Below are 24,549 nucleotides of genomic sequence, written 5' to 3'. Positions count from 1 at the left end.
ACTATTTTCCTAGGAAACAAAGCATTTGTTCTGGCTTGTTCTTTGTTATTGTTGGTCTAGAAAATTGCAACTCTCTTTTATTAAGGCTTAGAATTATTTCTCCACTCTATACAATTGATTTAAATCAGTCAAAAATCATTCCTTACAAACTTTGGGAAACAAATGTGCAGTACTAATAATGTATTGTGTAGATGTCTGTGAGGTCCCTGCCTTGTTTTTATGTTCATGTAATATTAATGATTACGAAATTTCAAGTTATTTTTACTTTGCTGTCATTGTGACGCTTTAAAATAAGCACTCTGAAAAGTGAAATATTTTCAGAGTTATGAAGTAATTCTAACTTTTAACAGGGACACAGCTTTGAAGGCTTTTAAGCTGCTGCTCAAGGGTTGAGCCAAATATCTGCCTGTAATTTATGGAAATTGAGGCAAATGTCTGCTTAAGTATCTTTGAGCACCATGCTGAAGTAAACCATTTGCCATTTGCTCACTGCTTTGAGCTGCTTCTGTTGAAATTTCTTGAAAATGCGAGTAAAATAAAACATATTAATCATCACGCCAAAAAATATGAGGTGTGTCCTGAAGTTGCCTACAAATAAAAATCTTTCAAACAAAGAGATAATGTGAGAGAACTTGTTGTCAGTCTGACTGGTACAGGGCAAAGGATTGGATGATACACTGCCTGGCATTTTTGTAAGAAAGTGAAGGTCGCTTATTTACTGTTCAGTACTGGGGATACTGGCAAGGAACATTCTGCTCTCTCTTGCCTATTTGTGTGTGCATGTTCTTTCAGTCAAGAAATCAAATTACAAAAAAATTAAATAAAAATCTTGGTGTATATGATATTCACCCCATGGACATTAAAATCACAGCTACACTGTAAAAAATTATATATCATTTTTTTGTTTTTCTTTACCATATCAAATATGTACATTTTCAAAACAGGGACATCTTTAACATACGGTACATCTGGATTTATTCTGTAAAATTAAAGTTAAAATAAAATAATAAACAACATTACATTACAGACTCAACTGTTGTTTTACATCGTTGTTCTGTTATTATGTGGTTTTGAATGTAAAATTATTGAGCAGCCATGTAAAAAAAAAACCCTGTGTTCTACCACCAGGCTATATACTTATATATATCCTATATAAAAATACAGTATATCATGGTTTTAGAAACATGCATTTGCTGTGAATTAAAGTAATCACATAAAACCTCAAAAATACTAGTTTGTGTTAGTTAAAAATGTTCAATAAATATCCACTTAATACAGTGTTATAAAATGCAGATAAAATTGACATTGTGGTTGATTTGAACATACTTATCATGGACCTTTAAATAACAGCTTTGTGTAATTTTACATTTGTTTTCTGTGTTTTCACTAAAAGTAAACTGTTTTACAACAAGGCAGCCCTGTAGATAATCAGTGCAGTAACACTGTGTTTTAAATAATACTTGACAGTAATCTGCTGTAAATATTGTAGCATCTTGGTACTCTGGGTTCTGTAGTGGACATTAAGCGACTTCCTGATTTTTATGTCACATTCTTTAACATAGTTTCACTCCTTAATCTGTCATGTTCATGTGTTTAATTTCACATTTCATCTTGGTTATTTAACCTACTTGGTACATTTCATTCAATCAATTCAATTCTTCTTTTTCAGTCCATATAATCATTTTATTGGATTCCAACTTATGTCTGTGTGTGTTGAACTGACATAATATTGTAAATAGTTTCTATTATCTGTTCAGTCTTTTCCAGAGTTAAATTAAAAATATATTAAGATACACATAATCTTGAACATGAAATGTATTTATGTATGTATATTTTCAGTGGTTGTTACGTTAGTGACTCCTGGTGACGACAATTTAAAGAAACGTCACACGTTACTTCATCAGCCAATCACATCGATCCAAAAAAAAAAAAAAAAAGCAGACGCACGTCACTCATAGATGTACTACGCTTCGCTTCTGCGCAGACGCACACAGAGAGGAAGAGTTCTGAGTCGCGTTTAGCGGAGGATTTTGAGTCTCCTTACAAAGGTAAAATAATACTACTGTTTTTAATCGTTTGTAGTCTTCTCAATGATCACAAGTGTAGATAAGCTTTCTATCTTTCACTGTCTAGTTGTAGAATCTCAACTCTCCATTAGGACGGTTGTTCTGCCTTCTGTTTTTGTTGTTATGCTAACCGGCGAAAGCTAGCTAATCTAGCTAACGTTACCAAGTAGTGGTTAGCTTGGCACCTGGCTCTGAAGCTAACGTCAGCTTTTGTTTCATTCAGGACCTTTGGCTCCGTATGATCATGATCACATTCAGACATCGAGGCTCCGAAAAACTTTTGTATTTCCGAACATAGTTAATGTCTGGTGTAGCTAAGAGACGTGACATTTCATGGGTATGAATGAAAATTGGACACACTCTTAATGGAAATTAGTAAATTTAGTATTTTGTATACATAGTGATGGAACAACTACCCGTGTCAAAATATTCCATTACACGCAGAATTCAAACTACCGACCTAATAATTGCACATACGTATTAGTAAAAATAATCAAAAGTAGTTAAACTAGCTATTTTGTCCCCTTTGTCTTGTGTGTGTCCCATCTGATAAAACTAGGTTGTTAATAGTGACGCATCGATATGTACCCAGCCATGTGATGTTGTAGCTGGCCATAATAGGTACATAAAGCACTCCAGTGACTTCCAACCCAGGGAGTGCGTACTTCAGTGGGTCACAACCTTTAGCTGAAGGGTCATGAGGTGACTGATGGGATTACAAGCACGTTAAGCGACTTCCTGCTTTTAATGTCACATTCTTTAACATAGCTCCACTCTCTGTTCTGTCATGTTCATGTTTTTAATTTCCTTTCATTTTTGGTAATTTAGCCTAATCGGTACATTTCATTCAATCAATTCCATTCTTCTTTTTCAGAAGAGTCCATATAATCATTTTATAGGATTCCAACTTATGTCTGTGTGTGTTGAACTGACATAATATTGTAAATAGTTTCTTTCAGTAGCCACTGGCCAAACTATCTTATCCAGTGTTTACTTTGTCTCTCTTTCCAGCCTTGAGTTGAATTAAACATATAATAAGATACACATAATTTTGAACATGAAATGTATTTATGTATGTATATTTTTAGTGGTTGTTACGTTAGTGACTTCTGGTGACCACAATTTAGAGAAACGTCACATGTTACTTCATCAGCCAATCATATCGAGCCACAAGAAAAAAAAAAAGCACGTCACATATAGACTGATAGGATTAGAAGAAAGGTTTAGAGGGGAAACGTGACACTACTTTTTTAACATCCTTGAATATTGTAATCTATTCTCTTCTTCTGACCTGGAAACTAACTTGTAACTAACTTGCGTGGAAGATACTCAAAAAGACGGGCTTTTGTCTCCAAACAGATTTTCTTAGCCTATGCTAACACCTTACTCTTACCTTTTTTGAGGTAATTATTCAAAGGGTTCACATACTTTTCTCACTCACAATGTGGTCAGAATTAGTTTTTTTGTGTAATTACTTTGGACACATTATATTTCTTAATACTCTTGACTTAGATGAAGAACGGATCACATGTTATGACAAATTATTGCAGAAAACTATAAAAATTCCAAGAGGTTCACATTTTTTTTTCTTGCCACTGTATTTGATACTGTGTTATTTTTAATTGAGCATACTTCTTATGTTCTTTACATCAGCTCCTAGGAGCTCATCACCACCTGTAAAGCTGTATAAACACTGGGTTGACGGGACTGAAGGAAGTGGCGCGTCGTACAGGGAGCTGACTGCTGACATAGCCATGAGTTACAAACCCATTGCTCCTGCGCCATCTGGCTCCAACCACACTCCTCCAGGTATTCTGACACAACACAGCTCATGATTGCTCTTGCATACATTTGCCAGTTTCCTTTTTTCTATGTAATGGATCTAAAAAAATTTACACTATGGCCATGAAAAATAATTTCTATTAACAGTCTGATAACTATTACTGTTCAATGGTAGTAAACATGACCATAGCTAAACCTAAAATATTCACTATATTAACTGTGAGAACTTTAAAGAAATGGGTGGGTGCCCATGGTGTAGAAGTGATAAAGAGCTCTGAGTCATCTGAAATGTAAAAAAAGTAACTCTAGCTTATGAATGTCAAGTATCCTTAAATGAATGATTGCTTATACCTTTTTTTAAGATGAGTGTTTCAAGTGGCATCTTTCATCTCATTGTTTATCAGCTATTGAGTGTTACAGTTTATCTGTTATCTTCTGCTGTCCAGGCTCTTCTGTGCCCTCTCCATCTCTCCCCTCATCGTCCAACTTCAGGCCAGCTTTCAGTGACTTTGGTCCACCCTCCATGGGCTTCGTTCAGGTATGTCTGCATTAGTAACGTTTGACAGTTTAAGAGTATGTGTTAACAACCTTTTCTTTATTGAATAGCTGACAATGTTCATGTAAAAAAAAGTATTTCTCTGTTGAGAATGTCTTTATTGATCTCTTGGTCAGTAAAGACGGGATGAAATTAGTCAGGCAGGCACAACGTTAATGTATATGAAAATGATTTTGCTCTGATCATCTGTCCATACATCTAGTTGCCATCAGTCAGTAGCATTCTTTGCTTATGGAATGATAATTAGACAACTTAAAGTTGAGATATAAGGAAAAAAAAAAAACATTTTTTTTTTCCACTTTTTCCTTTTATTTTATAAAATACTTTATTTCACCCACTACCAGCCCAACTTGAGTCAATTTCTACCCTGTACCTGCAGGGTAGAAAGTTAATAAAACCTATACAAGTTAATTCTCCACATTAATAAGGAAATTAATATTGACTAAAACGTGAGTTCTACTGATTAAATCTTGACCAACACTAAGAATAAAATAAATGACTACAATGTGACTGCCACGAACTAGTTTTTAGGAAATTACTAACTGACCAGTAATCCTTACTAGAGCTGAAAGTGAGGCCCATGGAAAGCAAGTGATTGGAAAGACGATTGATTACTTATATTTTCAGATATATACAGATCCTGTTTTTTATTTCTGAACTCTGTGGCAGTATCAAGCCTTCTTAAATTTTGCTCATGCACCCAAAAGATCAAAATGTAGGCGTAAGTGGGTTCACTGTGTTTGTTCTGGAACATGCAACAATGAAGTTGAACTTCTGTTACTAAATTTAGACAGAACAGACAGTGCTGCCTCATTTAGTTTGTCTGAAAAATGATGAAGAAAAGTACCTGCAGTAGAAACATGTTTTTCTCTTGTAATTGCTGCTCTACATCTGCACTCAGTACAGATGTGTATTGACAGTGCTGTTATTGTGAAAGCAGATGCAGCATGAGAGCATTAAGGTAGTCAAGGGGGTTGGCTGACTCGTTGGAATGCTTATAATGTGAGGAAAACATATTTTTCTCATCTTTTTTTGGAATAATTTGAATAAAAAAGTTAGGAACAGTTAGGTAGATTAATGAATCACTTGTCATTGTTTTCCCTTTATTCCATTTTTTAGGTGGCATGGTGGTGTAGTGGTTAGCACTGTCACTTTCTGTGTGAAGTTTGCATGTTCTCCCCATGTCTGTGTGGGTTCTCTCTGTGTACTCTGCCTTCCTCTCACCATCCAAACATGTGTGTTAAGTTAGATTAATGGGTGACTCTAAATTGCCCAAGTGTAAATGGTCTGCCCCTACATGTCAGCATATATGTACCCTGCCTCTTGACCAATGACAGCTAGGTTTCAGCACCCCTGCAATCTTTAAGAAGATAATGGATGGACTTTGTTTTTGCTTCGCTTGTGATGTGAATTTTCAATTCTGACAAGTGGTCATGATTTTTTTTTTTCCTCCTCCCCAATCATTTCTTGCAGCCTGTCAAAGTGTCTCAAGGGTCCACCTACAGTGAGCTTCTCTCTGTCATTGAAGAGATGAGCCGTGAGATCAGGCCTACATACGCCGGGAGCAAGAGTGCCATGGAGCGGCTAAAGAGAGGTACATGAAGACTTGTCAAAAATAAAACCTTTTATCAGTTACCTGTTTTTCCACTTAAGATTAGAATTAATGTGAAGCTGTTATTTTTTTAACACATTTGCACCCTGCATTTGTCTTGCCTAGGTATAATCCATGCCCGTGCACTGGTCAGGGAGTGTCTTGCAGAGACGGAAAGAAGCGCCCGCACATAACCTTTTGGAAAGGTCCCTTCACCCCCCCCACCCTGTTGTCATTGTCAGTTTTACAACCATTTTTTAAATCCTCTCACCTTTTGCGGTTTGCCTGGTGGGTTTTTATAGGGGAATTATGTCCCTCACCTCCTACACCTGTTTTGTTTATGACAAACTTTCTGTGACCCGTTTGGTGGCTGCACCTTGCAGTTTTGTATCTATTTTGAAATAGGGGTGTGGCCAAACTTAACCACAACTTTTTTTAAGTACAGCTGTGGGTAAAAACCTTAGTAAAATGGACAGGAACTGTTTGTAATATTACCTGTTCAATAATGGCAACTGACCAAAATTGGCTTTTAAAAGAAATACTATGTGTTCAAACTGAACTTCACAGTACAACCACTCAATATTTTCAGATCTTGAATGCACCCCATTTCCATTAACCCTTGCTTTGTTTTCATTGTACGTAGTAGTGTAAACTGTTAGATTCTCAGTCCCCAAGAACTCTGTACATTGTCAATTTGTTAGTATGGAAATTTTGTAAACCAGATTTTTGCAGTTCGGTATGTATATCTTAATTAAATAACACAAAAAGCATTTGTTTTTTTTCCATTTGTATAACAGTCAATTTGTTTGAATGGAATTAGCAGGCAAGATTTCCTCATTTTCAAACTGTCATTTTTCAGCGATTACACATATTCTGAGCGTAAACAATTTTTATTATTGATCTTTAAAGCTGCAATTTTATAAAGTACTTGCCACAAGTTGTTTAGTACATTGAACTTGCCCTTTTATATGGTTTTCCATAGAATTGATGCAGCATTATCTATATTAAAACAATACAAGAGGGGACAGTATTTAAAACAGAGGTAAAGCCAAAGATAAACACATTTATTCAGTTACATAATCGCAACCTCAAACATCTCACTTCAGACAGCCTGGACTAATGACCCACAGCTTCATATAAGTAATGAATAGCTCTTTTTGAACAAGTGAAGGACATACTGAGGGTTTGAGTACATTTTGACTGAAACATTAGTATTACAATAGATGAAATAAGGTCATATGAGAAAGCAAAGATAAACATAGGTCCTTATGTGTTATATAATGATTGACACGGGTCGCTCAATTTCCATGTCACATTTACCAGGAGATAATGGTCTCATACTTATTCCACTGTCACCAAAATGGAAAAGATTTTCTGGTGGTTCAATGCAGAGGTGTGATGTGAGTACATGGCATCACTTATGCTGGATATCTGTCCTTGTTGGGTTTGCAATCATGAGCAATTTTAAAGATGAGTCAATGACACTGCACATATTTCAAATAAATCAAGGCCGAGCTACTTGTTTCTAATACTGGCGGTTGCTATAAAATGACTTTCCACAAACACATAAAATCATCATTAAATAAAAACAAATCTCTGCAGCAAATTATTTGAAAGCCATTGCTAAAGTTAACATATCTAGGCAGCTCATTACTGTGAACTGGTTATTTACCAAGAATGTTTCTGAAACCTTAAGCAGCTCAGCCAGAAATGGAATTGAAAGTGCCCTTAGACTGAAGACCACGATGCACTCAATTAATGATTCTGCTGGCCAGTATACCTAAGGTTTCTGCAGGATTGTGGACTTTTAATTAAAGTCAAACTGATCACGTCAGCATGTGCTCATCAAAAGCTGAATTACAATTACAGAAGGACTTTACAGGAATAAGGCAGAATACAAAATCGCACCATGCTATAGATATTTGAGATGTGTGTGTGTGGGTATGTATGACCTGACAGTGTCTAAGAATGTATCTGTGTGCACTGATATGGGCAGGACGGCATAGAGTTTGGCTTGAGAGCATCATAGATAAAACTACAACACCAGCAGTGTCTATAGTTTCTCCTCCATCTTGGAATTTATCCACATCGTCTTGATTCAGCCCTGTCGAGATGAAGAGGACACAATATACTTAAAAAATTTTACACTGCATCTTAGCAAACAAGTTTTTCATTTCAATTTAATTTGATGCCAATTAAGAGAGGAATTGAAGCAATTAACAAAATTCAAACTGGACTGACCGTAGTGGCAGTGGCTGGCGGTGTGCTGAAGAGGCCTTTGTAGCGATTTTTTTCCTCCTTCTCTTTGGCGCGGATCCTCTCCTCCATGGCCTTCAGCTCCTTGGCCACAGACGGCCCCAGAGAGGGGTCCAGCTGCAACACCTTAGCAAAGTCTGCTCGCGCCTCCGCCTCATTCCACACTGCAGCGTGAGCCTTAGCCCGCTTGTAGTAGGCTTTCACATTGTCTGTGAGGGAGAGTAAGTAAATGAGTAAATCTTAACTGGTTAATTCTTATGCTTTCTGAAATCTGAACTTTTAAAAAGAAACATCTAATTTAACTCAGCAGTGAGCGGATAAGCAGCAACAAATAGGAACCCAACACCAGCCACAGTTAAATGTTATTTGGCCACATCAGCTGCTGTGAGACTATTACTTTATTGTACTTTGACCATAACATGAATATACACTACAAAAAAAAAAAAAAAAACTGTTACCAACAATATTTTGTTGGATCACCATAAAGTCTTCTCTAGCACATCCCAAAGATTTTCAATTGGGTTAAGGTCTGGACTCTGTGGTGGCCAATCCACATGTGAAAACGATTTGTTAAAATGATGCTCCCTGAATCACTCTTTAACAATTTGAGCCAGATGAATCCTGTCTAATATCCCTTTGACATCAGAGAAGAAAAAAAAAAAAAACATTGATAATAACCTGGTCATTCAGTATATCCAGGTAGTCAGCTGACCTCCTTCTTTGGACTCACAACGTTGCTGGACTTAGACCTGACCAACTGCAGCAACCCCAGATCATAAGCACTGCCCCCACAGGCTTGTACAGTAGGCACTAGTTATGATGGGTGCATCATTTCACCTGGCTGCCCTGCCACCTCTTCTTACCCTAATTCACTCATCACTCTGGAAAAGGGTAAATCTGAACTTATCACACCACATGACGTTCTTCCACTGGACAGTTCTTAACCCAGTTTTAGTAGTTTCATCAATCTCCTCAGATGTTTTCTTTGCTTGATTCATGCCAATAATTTGACCCTTTCTGAAACAGATTAACATCTTTTCCATGACCACAGGATGTGTCTTTCAACATAGTTGTTGAAATGAGAATCTACTCTCTGCATCAGTTAGGGTTAAATAACTTGTTGGCAGTGGAAAAATAATCATCCATGCAGTAATTATGCAGTGAGAGGCTCTTACCTATTTGGTTAGTTAAATTTAGGTCGTGACTTTTTTGCAGGGGGGGCGGGCAGTGCATATTCTCTTCTCTTCCCACCTTCTCTTATGTGAAGCACTTTGTAATATATGTTAAGAAGAGTGCTTTATAAATAAAATTATTATTGTTATTTATTATATTGTCTAATAAAACTGTGAAATGAAATGTCTGAATCTAGACTCAGACATTAGCTGCTAGCAAATACAAAAAAAATCAAAAATGAATAAGAGCAGACCATCTCTCTCTTATCCACCATTAGTGCATCAATAAGCTTGAAATGGCAATGACTCCTATATCCTATAAAAAATTAAGTACTTGACAATGTCCACAAATGTTACAATCAATGTTTTACATTTAGATACAGAATATACTATTTCTCCTTCTTTGAGCATTGGCGTCACCCAAGACCCTCAAGAAATAAAACTGTGTTTAAGATGTTTTCTTCTCTAAAAAGGTTGTGGCTGTGAAATGAAATGAATTTTTTTTTAATCTTCAGTAACTAATGTTGGCATTAACAATCGCTTGGTTGACAACATTAATATTAAGAAAAAAGGTTAAGAAATCAGTTTTGACTGGACTCCTGTAAATAGGATTTTTTTTTTATCATTAAATTAAACCTCTGTGTAGCATAATGGGGACATTAAATTCTTTGCATGATGCCACTATTAGCAAAGTGGCATCATGTGCTTAAAAGCAGGGTTAAGAAGTAGTTTGTCAGACAGCCAATCTAAAGTTCAGAGTGATTTTTGTGTTCAATACTTTTACTGTCTGGATAAATCAAAACCTGCCAAAACTGTTCATTTCCAGCCACTTACATAAATGTGCTCTGGTTATGCAACAAAAATAAGTCTTCTGGCTCTAAATGTTTTCATTAATTTGAACCTGCATTGGGAAACCAGTGCACCCATGCCCCCTGCTGTCCAATGCTTTATTCTGTCTCACCACTTGTATTTTTGTCTTTGTCACCCTTCTTGCTTGACACCCGATGCCGTTAAAATGGAAGATATTTTTTCACCTTTCTTTACACAGAGAATTCACTGTTGAATAAAAAACAGCAAAACACTAGAATATTTTCCTGGTTCATAGCATTTTCCGTTAGGGTGTCATTGATCTTTTGTAAATATATTTCAACATCATACTAATACTGGCTTTCGATGGTTTAAATCTAAATAAGATTTCCTTTTTGAAATCACAAATTACTGTGGTCCTCATGTAAGAAAAACACGTTTGTTTTAACCATCACATACAAGCAGATTAAGAGAATTTGTGGAATTCTTTTTTCACTTATTAACTAAATTTGCAAGTGGTGGTGTTTTTATGCTATTTTTATTTTACTTTTTAGAGTCTAACTTTAGGTGCCATGACTAATCCATCTAATTTCTGTGACACATCATGGGCCAATTTATGCTACTTTTGTCATTTTCTAGCTGTTGTGAGTCTTCTAATATGACTAGTTGACTCTGTTGTGTTTTCATTTGCTGATTTTTCACAAGACTAGAACCTCTACAGTCTGAAATTCTTTTTTGAAATCTCACTTTACCACAGCAGCTTTATGTAGCAGGTTTAGCAGTGTTGACTGGACACAACTCCTAATGAACAAGTGGCACTGATCAGTCTGAAGTGAATGACGACAGGTTTGTGCTGTTAGTGGGGAACATTTGTGCAAACAAGACTCGCAGAGGAAAGTAGGAGAGATTTCAGACATCAACAATGCCTTACCCTCGTATTTGAAGACCAAGGATGAGCAGTGCTCAATGACTTCGTAGTATTGGCCTTGGACTAACTTGCACTGACAGTAGTTAAGGAGGAGAGGTGTGATCATAAGGTCCAACTTTACCCATGCTTGGTCTCCAGGATGCTCCTAATACAAGACACAAAGTTACACAGTAGAGTTACAGACTCTTAAATACACTATATGGCAAATGGACTAGTTACAAATTTGATATTCATGGCCCTTTAAAACTACAAATTATTACAATAAATTAAAAAGGAGTAATTTTCCCCTAACCTTCATCTGTAGATTTTTGAGGCAGGCGATGCCATTGTAGTATTTCTCTGACGCCTCTGCAATTTTTCCTTGTTTGAAGAGCATGTTGCCCTCTTCGTGAATCTGAGGTACAAGCTCAAGTTTCTCTTCATCTGTCATAGCCCACACATCCAGCTGGAACGATCCTGGAGGAAGAACCTGAGCAGATAAAGAGACTGGAGATCAGTGGCAGCTGCAGCATTCTCTGTAGGAGAGAAAAAACTGTAGGAGCGCATAGTAAAGTTTATAATTATTTTTTCATATAACACATATTGCTATTGTACTTTACTGCATTATATAACATTTATCACCCCCATGTATGTAAATACCACAAACAGCAGCAATTGTAACGTAACACAAATAGGGCTGGGTATCACACTTCCCTATTGATCTAAAATTGATTGTAGTGGTGGGGGGAAGGTCCACAATGTATGGTTTTGCAATCAAAAGGTAGTAGTTTAGTTTGGTACATTTTTAGTAAAGCAGGACACTGTTAATTTCAACATCCTTTTATTTATGTGGCAAAAAGAAACACTTTAATTAAAAGAATAGGTTCTGTTCATTCAATTTTTTGCTTTTCTGCAAGAAGATGGGTCATATTCCATATTCTTTGAGAATTGGCCATTCATAAAGATCAAGAATTGAAGCCATCAATTTTAAAATTACCTTATTGTTTTTTTTTTTTTAATGGTACATTTTCCCTAATGTAAACAAATGCTATCTATGTTCTATTGTGAATAAAATACGAGTTTAAGAGATTTAAAAAAATCACTGCATTCTGTTTTATGTAGATTTTACACAGTGTGCCAACCTTATTGGAACTTGGGTTGTAAATGCTTCAGGTGGAGCCGCTGTTTCCTATCCAACGTTTTTCTATTTGCAATGTCTATGGACACACTAGGGGGATGTTTTCTTAAAAAAAATCGTAGTAGTGCTTTGACACAGCTGCCATTTTATCCATCACTTGTTTCACCTAAATGAGAAAGTGTTCTCACACGTGTGTCTGGCTAGGGGGTCATTCTACTAAACTGGTAGTAATGGTAAATGCTGGTTCTTAGGTACAGTGTGTACATAAAAACCTTTCAGTTACCGAGAACTGATACCCAGTTTATGGTTTGATTTGTAATTTTGTGAGTGTGTTAAGTTTCTATGTAACTTAAATAGATTTATATCCAATATCAACTCACATTGTATTCAGCCAGTTCTTATACAGCTACATTTTCTTCATTAGAACCAAATGAAATGTATAAAAAGGCTCAGAGAAATAAGAACATATTTCCTCAAGGTATGCTGTCAAAACTCCCCTGCTTCCTCACCTCTAGCAGCTCAATAGCGAAGACAAGTGGCTGTGGATTGGCCTGAAGATGATCCAGGTCCTTGTGCCCCAAAGAGTGGTGAGAGTGGATCTGGGCAATGCCACAGCAGTGCCTCTGACCTTCAAGGGGGTCTTTACCAGCACTGATGTTTCTTAGGGACTGGGAAACAAGTGGGTATAGTGCTGTGTGCTAAGGAGTGAAAAGAAAGAAGAAATAATCAACACTAAGGAGAATCAGGATAGCCATTGTGTCATATCCATCATGACCAGTTCACAAACCTTAGTGTCACATGTAAATTCTGCAAGTTCGCCTTGTCTCATGGTGATGATGATCCTCTCCCACACAGCTAGTTTAAATTTCTTGCCCAGTATGAGCTCCATGGGTTTGCTGCGGCCTCCCATGGTCCTGGAGTCGTCCAGAACTGTGCCATCACACAGGCTGGTGCGGTAGTGGAAGATCACCTAGTAGATACAGAAGAGGCAAGAAGGAAATAAAAACAATAATATAAAAACAATAAATACTAGTTAAATCCTGTACCAAAAACGAAAAGGCAGTCGCCACTTAACAGACAGGCGTCTGAAGAGCGTCTACACCGTGGACTAACAGTCCGTCATAGTCTGTCCATCTACATCCGTAAACATTTGACTGACACTGTTTTTTTAACCAATCAGCGACCACATACACGTCATCCTGTCCCGCCCCTTGTTTTCCATCTAATGAAAAAGGTAAAAAATAGCCCGGATAAAAATACATAACGTTGTTAATCAAAGTAAAGCAAAGGAAAGAAAAAAACCCGGTGTCTGTTAGCGGTGTATGTTAACAGAAGCAGTACGTTTACTGTAACATTATCTGACAGTTTACGAGAGCCTATGCGTTAGCCAAGATGTAACTGGTGATAGCATTAGCTAACGTGCTTCGTCGCTTTTCTCAAACATACTCACAGGACTTAACAAAATTCACTGAATTGTGGACACAGGAGTTTTACCTTTGTGCCATTGTGAAAGGACTGCAGCTCTCCTTTACCAGGACTGACCAGTTTCTTTCTTATTCCTTCTTCGAGAAGGTTGCGTGCCTCTTCCTCCATCCTTGGCCGAGTCTCGATTTACGACAGCTGACGATGTTTGCCGAAGCCCGTCGAGTTGCCACCTCGGGCCTCAGTGCGCCCCCTATATGTTGTCTGTGCAAGTGTTCATACGGTAGAGGTCAGTCTTAGCAAGACTCATTAAATTACCATGATGATAGAAACATATATGAAACTTTCAACCACCTTGCGTAATAATGCATGACTATTGAAGTCTTAATTCATGGCACACACAAAAATATGTTAATCTTACTTAGGTACATTTCGGAGAGAAATATTGCACGTTTATGTGATTCCACTTATAGTGATTTATGTCATGCTACTGCAAAAGTGAGTGCAGGAAGTTCAAAGGTCTATTTAATTTACCCTAGTAGATAGACTAGATTAATGAGTGTGAAACTGCAATTGAAGAACAGTTATCCTGAGAAAAAGTATTTGCATTTTATGAGATTTATTAAAGTTGTGCCCTTTAAGGTGTAACAGAGTGGGATGTCACTCAGCGGCAGCCTTTACACACCTACACAGTCCAGAGAGTAGGCAAAATATCTGAAAGTGCTGCGTAGGTGGACCGGATGTGAAAGAGCTGTATGCCGTGTTCTATCTAGACTGGCAGAGTTTATTGTCACATTAAAATTGGTATTTCAGAACATGATCAGGATGTCTATAAATGGCATGTCATGAGTGGATGACATTTCTTTTCTGCTGATGCAAGAAGCTAAATGTTTGCATTCAAGCAACACCTAAAATTAATGACTCCTTTCACCAAGCCAGCCATGTTTAAAGAATTTTTGCTCATATACAAAGCTGAAACATTTAACATACCAAATTGAGCTTTCTACTTTAGAATCAAAATGCAAAAATGTTAACCTTTGCCAATTGACTGTATTCAATCAAAGTACAAGCTGAATTTCAAGTCAGTGATTTTACCTGTTTAACGATATTACAAATACAAGTAGTACACAGTGCTTTAAATCAATTATTTTGTCAAATATATTTTAGCCATTCTTGTGCCCAAGCATGGTTTCTTTTACTTTTAGATTCATAAATTCAAATCCAAATTTGATTTGTACAATCAGCAACAAAAAATAAGTAAATCTACTCCACTTTAATTAAGTAATTTTAGTGCAATCAAAACAATTACCTTCTATAGATTTTCCCTTACAGCTCAACATGCAAATTAAGAAACACGCTCACAAAAACTAATTTAACTGATAAAGATTAAAATATACAAAAGGTTTATTGTAATTTCACAGTCATTATTCACACAACATAGAAAACACAGGCACAGACCAATGTCCTTCTTTTTTGAGTACAGCAACGTCAGTTCATGTAGTGGAAACAGTCCAGGCACTGAGTGATTCAATTAGTAGTGGTCATGACAATGACAAGAAAAAAAACGTGACAATACATTTTTGTTACAAGTGACAACATAGATTTCATTTTAAAATAACAAACTGTATTGGAAATGTAGTGTCTCATAAAATTTCATTTTTCAAAATAAGGTAAGTAGAACAGTTTGAAGCCTCTTCTTCCACGAACAGCACAGCTGATGTATATCACATGGTACACTGCAGAACATATAAAGAGTGACACATAATGTAAAAAAACAAAAAAGTATTGTGTTTAGTGGTAAAGCCAAAAAAAAAAAAAAAGATTACCTCCAGGGATGAAGAGAAGAAATCCAGGAATAAAGAAAATAGCACTTGAAACACCTGTAATTACAGTTTCATTAGTTACAAGCCAGGGTACAAACACAATACTAATCAGTATAACCATACATTAAAAGAATAGTTGGATATTTTAGAACAAATGCGTATTTGCTTTCTTGTCAGGAACTAAATTAGAAGACCAATACAATTGTCAAGTTTGTACAGTCAGGCAAGGCTCTGGGAGTGATTGCTGTGCCCCTCACATAAATCTCCAACAATAATTACTACAACTTTATTTGGTTTTAGTCAAAGCTGAAGAAAGATAAAACCCATTCACTGGAATGACAGAAATTATTAACTGAACTATAAAGAAAAAAGTGTAAGAACCAAAACGTCACTAGACCCTTCAATAACAATAGCCATTATTTTATTTTTAAAATTCAAGCCAGGGGACATACTTGGTTTTCACTATTTCTCCTTTTAAAGCTCATTTTGCAGTGAGTGGGGAAAATATTAAATTATGTTGTACACTTTGTTCTTTATTATCAATGTTATTTGTCAATAACACTAAAAAAAAATCTGATCTTTCATGTTTTTATTGAGAACAACCACAAAAACCTCATAGTAATAGTGGAAAAAGTATTCTTTGTGCCCCAGTAATTCTTTGGACGTCTCGTGTGTGGCTTTCTTCAAGTCTTTCCATAGCATCTCTCTTTAGCATCTCATGTGGGTTGAGGTCTGGGCTCTGACTTGGCCACTCCAAAGGTCAGATTTTGTTTTTCTGAAGCCATTCTGTTGTGTGTTTTGAGTCATTGTCCTGATATATCTACAGAGTTTTAGCTGACGTACAGACATTCTCACATTATCCTGAAGAAATAATTTTGCCAATACTGCTGTGGAGTGTCAGTGTGCTTTGTGGCAAACTTCAGGCATGCAGCAATGTTCTTTTTAATAAGCAGCGGCTTCCTTAGTAATGTCCTGCCATAGACACGCCGCATGTTCAATGTTTTACGTACTGTAGACTCATGAACACAGATGTTAGCCAGTTCCAATGATGCCTTTAAATCTTTGGCTGTCTCTCAGGGTTGATTCTTTACCTTTTTGATGAGTGTTTGTTGTGCTCCGTAGGTCATTTTGACTGACCCCCACTTCTTGGTAGAGTAGCCACAGTCAAAGTGTCTCCATTTGTAGATTGTTTGCCTTTAACTGTCAACTGGTGAATTTCTAAAGTCTTTGACATCACTTTGTAACCCTTTCCAGCTTTATGTAAATCAACAATCTTTGATTATAGATCCTCTGAAAGTTGACCAGGTGACCAGGCATGGCTCACATAAGCACATTCTTCTTGTGCAGAGCAAACTGTGGCTTTTATGGTTGTTCTCAATAAAGACATGAAAGATCAGAATTTGCTTTGCGTTATTATTTTAGCCACATTATGTTTGCCAATACTCTTGAAGATCAGATGACATTTTATGACAAATTAATGCAGAAAACCATTAAATTCACCTACTTTTTCTTGCTACTGTATGTCCTGCACATATTTATATCAGCTGTAACCTTTTTTGCCTGTTGTAAAATAAGAGCTAGAAGACACCAGGGACAGATGGGCTTTGAGTTCCAGGTTGGCAAACACTCATCAAAAGGACTTTGACCTTGAAAGACTGGTGCTTCTTCACCAGCACTTCAGCAGAGTGTGTGCAATTGTAACACAGGAACAAGATAAAACAGCAGCTAAGTTATGTTTGTGGGTGGATTTACATTCATAGTCTCCAATAAAATGTTCAGTTCTGAATTACACCATTTAAATGCACAAAAAAAAAAAAACATTTAAAAATATCCAATGCATACACATTATATACAGGTTAATAAAGACTAAATTAGTTCTTGTTTTGACTTACAGACCTACTGTGTCACACAGGAATCAAAAACTAGTCGACATTAATGGTTTATTCTCCTTACCTGCATTTGGATTCAGCTGTATGACAACACCTGTGAAAATAAGAGCTAAAAAAACAAAGAGAAAAGTATATTAGTGATTTTATTTAAACACTTTCCCCCCCCCCCATTTACTCAGATTTTCTGGGAAATAGCTATTACAAATAGTGGCTCAACAAAGGGACAAGGTTCACTCTGTAAAGTTGCCATGTCAGTGACTGACACAACACTGATCAAAGCTGATGCGGTGAACTCGCAATTTTATCTGGAGTAGCTTGTTCATGTAAAACGCCCATGCTTAAGACTCACCGACTCCAGTAATGAGGAGAAGGAATGATGCAAAAACAACTCTTCTGTTTTTCTTCACCAGCGGATGAGACACCCACCTGAGTGACACATTTTTAAATGGAACTGTGTTTGTGGCTGTTTTTCTGTTTGTGAGTGCATGTATGTGTGTTTGAGTTGTTTGAACTTACCCGCAGCAGTGTGCAGAAAGCTGTGTGACAGAACTCAAGGTGCTGAAGGACCACTGAGAGCTGCAGTAAGATAGAGTCGCAGGGTCACTGTGAACAGAGCAGAGATAGCATAGATATTTCATCTTACATTCAAAGAACACGCTGGCAAAAACAAAAACAAAATCACATCAACAGTCCTGAATATGGCACCCACCTGATTTTGAAGATGTTATTGAAAGAGGAATTGCCATTGTTGCCCAGAGCGTCTTCATTTTCCAGATTCTAAAGAAACAGCGGAGGATAAATTGGTTTCAGTTTCGAGTAAACAACTCAGTCCTAGCTGTATTTGTGCACAGCAGGTGTATGTGTACCTGGTACTTCAGGTTACTGTGTTCAGGTGTGCCGGCAGCAGCTGGCGATGGATGAGTCTGAGGTTTAGAGAAAGTCAGAGGACCAAATGTCATCTCTCCGCCTTCCCTGTCCTTCCACCCCTCTGTCTCTCCATCTGACACAGCTCCGTCCTCATCTCCCTCCAATACAAAGGCATCATCAATACTAAACAGTGTTGCCATGGTGATCGCCTCTTACACCCTGAGGTCCTGTGGCCTGAAGTTCACTGTGAGTGAAGAGTAAAAATCAAGGTACTCACATTAACTATGTTGAGAAAAAAAAAAAAAAAAAAAACATGTCAGGATATTATTTAGGGTTGATATTTACTGTATACATTAACATTTTATCAACTCTAAACCCGGCTACAACATCCTCCCATGCAATGCAACAGGAGTGGACTTTAGGAGTAACTAAATGAAAAGCTGACTTCTTGGGATTATAAAATGACATTTTCTCTTACAATTGTTTTAAGTAACGTTACACGTAACGTACGGAGCTCATTATCTGCTACCTATAATACAGTCAACCACTCCAAAGAAAGCTAAAAGTAAGGCACAGTGTCTTATTTTGGTCGACATTAGCGAGCAGACCGAAGCTAAGTGAAGTAAAACTAGCGGCTAGCTGCCTCTGTTGTTGCTCTCTGCCATTGTTTGTGCTCTTTCCGTTAAAGACCAGATGACCACACGAAAACTTACTGTCTTAAGTAAATCTCCAGCGAGGCGAAAGGCGACTTCACATGTCACATGTTTGTATAATCTGCGGCAGATTTCTACAATTACTTCCTATAAATCTTTGTTTTGATCTCGAGTAAGTAAAAAAAAAAACCCAAAACAAATCGGTTAAGTAAAAGTTTTGAGCCTCTACTCTTCTCAACACCCGGCTCTCGATTGGACACGCCTGATTACGCCCTAAGGTCTCGTCAGGCGCCAGCCCGCTCAATCGAGGATCGGTTTATCGATCGAACCACAAACTTACATAAAGTTAAAGATTCAGTATATAGCAGGGAAATTAATGTCTGTTTGCAGTTTCCTGGGCTTTCTGCATAAATTGGTCATGAACTGTGATCTCTCTCTGATGTCCAAGATCACAAATATCAACCAGCTAATAAAACACAGTCATGATCTTTTATGTCTTTATTGAACACACCCATTAAACATACAGCATGAGGCTGGACAGAGTAGGCCTAATGGCAACACTGTTTTAATAACTGGTTGGACCACTTCTGGCAGTGAGAACCTCAAACCAGGTTTGATTAGTCCTGTACAACGTCCAACAGGAATCACAGAACTACTTCAGCTGAGCCTTTTTCTTGGGATGTCCCGTGTAAACATCTCTCTTTATGCCATTCTATAACATCTCTGTTGGGCTGAGGTGTGGGCTCTGACTGGGACACTTCAGAAGGTCATTCTGTAGTCAATGTACTATATTTACAAGACAAATGCTCCGTAAAAAGACTAATATAAATTAAATGTCATTGTTTTTATACAACTCACTTAATGGAAACATTCATATATTTGAAATAGGTGTTTATTAGTGGGTTAATCAACTAAAGTTGTTACACCTTAAATTGTAAGAATTCAATAATGATGTTAGTGTTCTTTAATCAATTTTAATTTGTTTTTTTAATCCATTAAATTCGTGATGTATTATTATACAATTTTCTACAATTATAAATTATTGAATCTCTCTTGGCATCTTTTAACATTTAACAGGAGTTTAGTTGTATAACCTTCACCCACCATTAGCCTACTTTATTAGCAAGTTACAAGATGTTGTGATTGTATTACCCACAAATGTTGCAATACAGTTTTCAGAGGGTTGTCACAGACTTGTATTTTCCTTGTACTTTGCCCATGTCTGGATATAGTAGACTATGCAACATTAAGCACATTTAAATTATGTAAAACATGCCTGGCAAAAACATTTTATTATGCCAACTGAACCTCAGCCAAAGGGAAACTGTTAACCCACCCCAACCCAGAATCTGTAAAATGAAGACGCTCTGGGCTACAACTGCTACAAGTCAAGATTAACAATACAAAAGTAAAATATATTTAGGCAAAATGCACACATCATCCCACTTAGTACCTGGTGCCAACATGTGAAATCATGTGATTTCCAGAAAGTCAGAAGACCAGTGTAGTGCAAACAAACATCTCTAAACCAACAATCATAGATTAGTCCTTGTTGGTTGCAGTTTGACGAGCAGTTAGAAGAGGTACATGAAGTAAACAGTGGTTGGATGTGGCAGAACGATTACCGATAGAAAGTGTTGCTATTAATGAATTTGGATACATCTGGATATTCGAGAGGTGTAAGTTATAAATATGTTGTTTGTTTTTTTTATTATTTTTAATCACTCAACCAAAGCAATATCACTTACAGTTTATTATGCATTAATGTTACTAAACTGTTATTAAACCTAACCTTGATTTCTTTAACTTTTTTTTTGTGGTATTAATCTCTGATTGCAGATTAAATAAATAAAACAAACAGTTTTTAAACGGTTTCATTGTAGGAGATATCAGTATATTTTACAGATTGCTTCACATATTGATTTTGTTTCCGGCTCTGTGCCATATTTATTTTGAAATCCTCCCTTGCAAAACAACAACTCCATTAACTTGATAATCTCATTTTACTCTTTGATCTGTGTGTAGATGAGTCTACTGGCCATTCTCTGCCTCTTGCTGCAGCTCATTTTTGAGGTAAACCTACCTGAAGATTTAACTATTTGAAGCCCAGAATTATTATCAGTATTTTTTTCAAAGCCAAAGAGGCCTTGAATGTCAGTTTTCTTTATTGTCCGCTCTGTATTTTTGAAATGTTGTCTCTGCTTAGCTGTCTTCATGCACACATCTTCGAGTGATACCTGGTTCCACCTTGGAGCTACCATGTCTCATGTTCCAACAGGAGGTTTCTGGAGATGCCATTACCTGGAAATTTAATGGTCTGTTATATTTAAGTCACCATCACTACTTGTCTCACTGTGTGGCAAAAGTACAATGTTATATATTTTTTTACAGTTTCATCTTTGTCTTAAATTAGGTAAAGACATAAAAGAGCCAGTTAGAGTTTCAAAGGATGGATTTCATCTCAAGATTTCCCCTGTAACTCCTGCCAACCAGGGCGAGTATATGTGTTTGGTGAAGGATGAAAATACAGAGCTGATAAATATGTACAACATCACAGTTGTTGGTAAGATACAATCCTCTCTTTATCATACATACATGCATTTTTATTTACACAAAAGCACATTGAAACATTTTGATTTTGGGTACATTTAAAACACACATTTATAATATAGGTACATTTTACATGATCTTTAAAAGTCTTTGTGTCTCTTCTTATAGCATCAGTTGGCTATACCATTAAGGCAATTCAAGGCAAAAATGTTCATCTCCCGTGCCATTTCCCAAGCACAAGTCAAGTCAATAGCAACGCACTCTGGATTAAAGAAGCAAATGAGGCACTGAATACCGAAGATGAAAATAATAAGAAAATAGAGCTTCTCTATCCATTGGACCATGATCAGACCATCCTACTTAGAGAAGTTGCTTTGGAAGATGCTGGAGTTTACCATTGCGAATCTGCTGAGAAAGAGAAGCTGAGCACCATATACCTTATTGTTGAAGGTAGGTTTGGTAATCCTTTCTACATATTATTACTATATTACTGCTATATCATTGCTGTCGCTTTTTTAACATCTGCTCAACTTTCTTTCAGTTGCTCCTACACCGGAACCTCACTCATGCAGTAACTTCACCACACCATGGGAGCCCTGCCTGGATGAGAACAGTCGCACAGCGGAACCCATACTGCAGGAATCCACGACAGAGTTTTCCATGAAGTTATTTTCTTACCTCAGAGAATCGTATCCCTTTAACAACCTGCTCTTCTCTCCCATCAGCATCAGTGCGACTCTCTCCCATTTATTATTAGGTATGCAATTTTCTCATGTCGTACAAATTTGTTATTTTTTATCTATGTTTTTGGTCTATTGAGTTTTTTTGTTATCAGTCACGTGAAAAGAACAAAAGCAAAAGTGAACTTGTGCCAAAAACCAAATGTATCTCCGATACATTATAATTTCACCTTGGCCTTTAAGATTCTAACAGAAAATATTATTCAGTTTTTCTGTTATGTACTATATGTCTGTAGAGAAGAAAACTGTAGTTATATAACTCTAGTTTCTCACTTTGAAATGTCATAGCAATTTTTCTTCCATGCCAATTTAATGTCAGAAATATCTTACATCTTTCTGTACCACTAAGTGGTCCTCTTTCTATGTAATGTCTTCTCTTTGTTGTGTTACCTTCAGGTGCAAGGGATAACACCCGCAAAAGCATTGAAAGGGCAATGTGTGTGCCTCACAACTTCCACTGTGTTCACTTCCAGATGAAGAAGCTGAGAGAGAAATTGTCCAGCTCCTTGCAGATGGCTTCTCAGATCTACTTTAACCCACGTATAAAAATCACTGTGTGGTACACACTAAATAGCCTCTACATACAGAGGAACGCATTCAAACAGAAACACTGCATGCATAGCAAACTATTGAAATCTTTGTAACTCATTGTGTTTGTCTTTTTTTCTCTTTCCTTCAGTAATGAACCTGAGTGAGTCCTTTATTGACCAGTCCATTCAGTTTTATGACGCAGAGCCTACAAGGCTGCTGGAAAACAGTGAGGAAAACACAGCAATGATCAACAGCTGGGTGGCAAATAAAACCAAAAATAAGATCACACACTTGGTTGACTCCATATCATCCAATACACAGCTGATGCTGCTCAACGCTGTCTCCTTTAGTGGTCAGTAGAGTCTATGTGTGTGCCTAAGTGTGTCTGTGAACATGTGGAAATAGTGAAAGCTAATAAATGTTATATGTGTGTATGTCAGGTCAGTGGAAAGTCAAGCTTGACCTGAAACAAAAAAAAGGACAATTCGTAAAACTGAATGGTGACATAGTAAGGGTGTCAGTCCTCTATCACTCAAAATACCTGGCGACCATGGAGCATGTTGTTGAGCTGAAGGCACAGGTAACAAAAGCACCAACACCCAGCTTAAAGCACCCATTCACATACAGCAGTGGTTTGCAGAGTGTAAAGTGCACTGCCCTTTAGAACCAAAACTCGGAGCATGTTTATACCTTAAGACAATTAATATTAATTAGTTAATAATTGTATAAACAGAATGCATTTCTATTAAATTGTGTTTTACTATTTATATTTTGTACATTATAAAATAAATAGGAATCTTGGCGAATGAAGTATCAGCCTTAGATCCAATGTCTCCAATCCAATGACTTTGATAACACCTGGATTTTTTATTTTGCAGGTGGCGAGGTTTGCTCTCTCGGGCGACAGCAGTCTTTACATCATACTGCCTCGCCACAACAAGTTAGAGGACCTCCGGTATGTGGAGCAGAGGATGACGGACACGGCTGTGCGTCAAATGATACAACTAATGAAAACAGCAAGTCCTCAGCATGTTGAGGTCACTCTGCCCCAAATCAAACTGGACGTCCAGCCAGACATGAATGTACTCATGAAAAAATTAGGTTTGCTTCATCTTTTCTTTCTGTGAAATTCTAATTCTCACCACGTTATATTTTATCAGCCGTGCTTTCAGCTTATGTAATAAGACAGCAGATTTATGAAATAACCACAAATATAATCATGATCATCGTTTTGGATTTCTCTCTCTTTTCCCCAAACAGGGCTGTCGTCACTCTATGAGGGTGCCAACCTGTGTGGCCTCTACTCCGAAGACAAGGTGTTTCTGGACGATGCCAGACACAGAGCCTTGCTTGAGCTCACAGAAAAGGGAGTGGAGGCCGGTTCTGTCACCAGTTTGACGTTCTCTCGCTCCTTCCCTTCCTTCTCTGCCCTGCGGCCTTTCATCTTGCTGCTGTGGAGTGACCAGGGCAACGTGCCGCTCTTCATCGGCAGAGTGATTGACCCATTAGAGAGAAAGTAGGGGCAGACACAAATCAAGTGTGGAAATGTAACAGAAGCGCATGATTAGGAAAGAAAATATATGCTGCCTGATACAACTGAAACTCAAATCAATTCTTTGTGTTACTCTGCTTGCTCTGAAAATACAGTTGCTACAAACTGTGACCAGTATAAGCTGAACATCAGTATTGCTTCAAGTGGTCACAAATGTGAGCACTGACACTTATACAATGACATATCCTGGCTTGGATGCGAATTGCTTTCAAAAGATGATGATAAATAAACACAAATATACACAATA

At 37.2% G+C, this 24,549-nt stretch overlaps 4 protein-coding genes across 6 annotated transcripts; 2 read left to right on the top strand and 2 right to left on the bottom strand.

Annotated features, from left to right (window-relative positions):
• Positions 1–1,980: 1,980 nt before the first annotated feature.
• On the top strand, positions 1,981–6,765 carry cdk2ap2 (cyclin-dependent kinase 2 associated protein 2). Its single transcript, XM_026360003.1, has 5 exons — positions 1,981–2,048; positions 3,720–3,875; positions 4,295–4,386; positions 5,878–5,998; positions 6,122–6,765. The coding sequence occupies exons 2-5, from the start codon at positions 3,821–3,823 to the stop codon at positions 6,187–6,189; spliced, it is 336 nt and encodes a 111-aa protein (XP_026215788.1). The 5' UTR covers positions 1,981–2,048; positions 3,720–3,820; the 3' UTR covers positions 6,190–6,765.
• A 273-nt stretch (positions 6,766–7,038) lies between these two features.
• aip (aryl hydrocarbon receptor interacting protein) lies at positions 7,039–13,909 on the bottom strand. The gene is made up of 7 exons (XM_026360002.1): positions 13,770–13,909; positions 13,063–13,245; positions 12,785–12,973; positions 11,451–11,627; positions 11,162–11,303; positions 8,237–8,460; positions 7,039–8,099 (listed from the first exon to the last, which is right to left on the bottom strand). The coding sequence occupies exons 1-7, from the start codon at positions 13,866–13,868 to the stop codon at positions 8,094–8,096; spliced, it is 1,020 nt and encodes a 339-aa protein (XP_026215787.1). The 5' UTR covers positions 13,869–13,909; the 3' UTR covers positions 7,039–8,093.
• Positions 13,910–14,310: 401 nt separating this feature from the next.
• tmem134 (transmembrane protein 134) lies at positions 14,311–20,328 on the bottom strand. Of its 3 annotated transcripts, none has more exons than XM_026360936.1 (8): positions 20,266–20,328; positions 18,276–18,520; positions 18,119–18,186; positions 17,926–18,012; positions 17,759–17,835; positions 17,474–17,518; positions 15,524–15,577; positions 14,311–15,433 (listed from the first exon to the last, which is right to left on the bottom strand). In XM_026360936.1, exons 2-8 carry the CDS (start codon positions 18,474–18,476, stop codon positions 15,351–15,353), a joined length of 615 nt encoding a protein of 204 aa, XP_026216721.1. In that variant the 5' UTR covers positions 18,477–18,520; positions 20,266–20,328; the 3' UTR covers positions 14,311–15,350. The 3 variants fall into 3 exon arrangements, with proteins under 3 accessions (XP_026216721.1, XP_026216722.1, XP_026216720.1); XM_026360937.1 differs by lacking the exon at positions 20,266–20,328 and adding an exon at positions 18,990–19,181 and having other exon boundaries at positions 18,276–18,558; XM_026360935.1 differs by lacking the exon at positions 20,266–20,328 and adding an exon at positions 18,990–19,181.
• A 136-nt stretch (positions 20,329–20,464) lies between these two features.
• serping1 (serpin peptidase inhibitor, clade G (C1 inhibitor), member 1) lies at positions 20,465–24,549 on the top strand. Its single transcript, XM_026360912.1, has 11 exons — positions 20,465–20,608; positions 20,955–21,002; positions 21,136–21,244; positions 21,343–21,492; positions 21,648–21,929; positions 22,021–22,236; positions 22,616–22,759; positions 22,899–23,102; positions 23,191–23,330; positions 23,629–23,851; positions 24,011–24,549. Exons 1-11 carry the CDS (start codon positions 20,576–20,578, stop codon positions 24,268–24,270), a joined length of 1,809 nt encoding a protein of 602 aa, XP_026216697.1. The 5' UTR covers positions 20,465–20,575; the 3' UTR covers positions 24,271–24,549.

The sequence above is a fragment of the Anabas testudineus genome, chromosome 1 (genome assembly GCF_900324465.2).
Source record: "Anabas testudineus chromosome 1, fAnaTes1.2, whole genome shotgun sequence".
In the NCBI taxonomy this organism is placed as follows: Eukaryota; Metazoa; Chordata; class Actinopteri; order Anabantiformes; family Anabantidae; genus Anabas; species Anabas testudineus.
The sequence above is the reverse complement of the archived record's forward strand: the minus strand, read 5'-3'. Positions and strand labels throughout refer to the sequence as shown.

Excerpts from the sequence above, each read along its gene's own strand:
- cdk2ap2 (XM_026360003.1), top strand. The coding sequence starts at position 3,821 with ATGAGTTACAAACCCATTGCTCCTGCGCCATCTGGCTCCAACCACACT. Across the intron at positions 4,387-5,877 it reads CCTCCATGGGCTTCGTTCAG|CCTGTCAAAGTGTCTCAAGG; the intron begins GTATGTCTGCAT and ends CATTTCTTGCAG. Across the intron at positions 5,999-6,121 it reads CATGGAGCGGCTAAAGAGAG|GTATAATCCATGCCCGTGCA; the intron begins GTACATGAAGAC and ends TGTCTTGCCTAG.
- aip (XM_026360002.1), bottom strand. The coding sequence starts at position 13,868 with ATGGAGGAAGAGGCACGCAACCTTCTCGAAGAAGGAATAAGAAAGAAA. Across the intron at positions 12,974-13,062 it reads AATTTACATGTGACACTAAG|CACACAGCACTATACCCACT; the intron begins GTTTGTGAACTG and ends TTCACTCCTTAG. Across the intron at positions 8,461-11,161 it reads CTTGGTCTTCAAATACGAGG|ACAATGTGAAAGCCTACTAC; the intron begins GTAAGGCATTGT and ends TCTCCCTCACAG.
- tmem134 (XM_026360936.1), bottom strand. The coding sequence starts at position 18,476 with ATGGCAACACTGTTTAGTATTGATGATGCCTTTGTATTGGAGGGAGAT. Across the intron at positions 18,013-18,118 it reads AATAACATCTTCAAAATCAG|TGACCCTGCGACTCTATCTT; the intron begins GTGGGTGCCATA and ends CTCTGTTCACAG. Across the intron at positions 17,836-17,925 it reads CTTTCTGCACACTGCTGCGG|GTGGGTGTCTCATCCGCTGG; the intron begins GTAAGTTCAAAC and ends TGTGTCACTCAG.
- serping1 (XM_026360912.1), top strand. The coding sequence starts at position 20,576 with ATGAATTTGGATACATCTGGATATTCGAGAGGT. Across the intron at positions 22,760-22,898 it reads TCAGATCTACTTTAACCCAC|TAATGAACCTGAGTGAGTCC; the intron begins GTATAAAAATCA and ends TCTTTCCTTCAG. Across the intron at positions 23,103-23,190 it reads CAACGCTGTCTCCTTTAGTG|GTCAGTGGAAAGTCAAGCTT; the intron begins GTCAGTAGAGTC and ends TGTGTATGTCAG.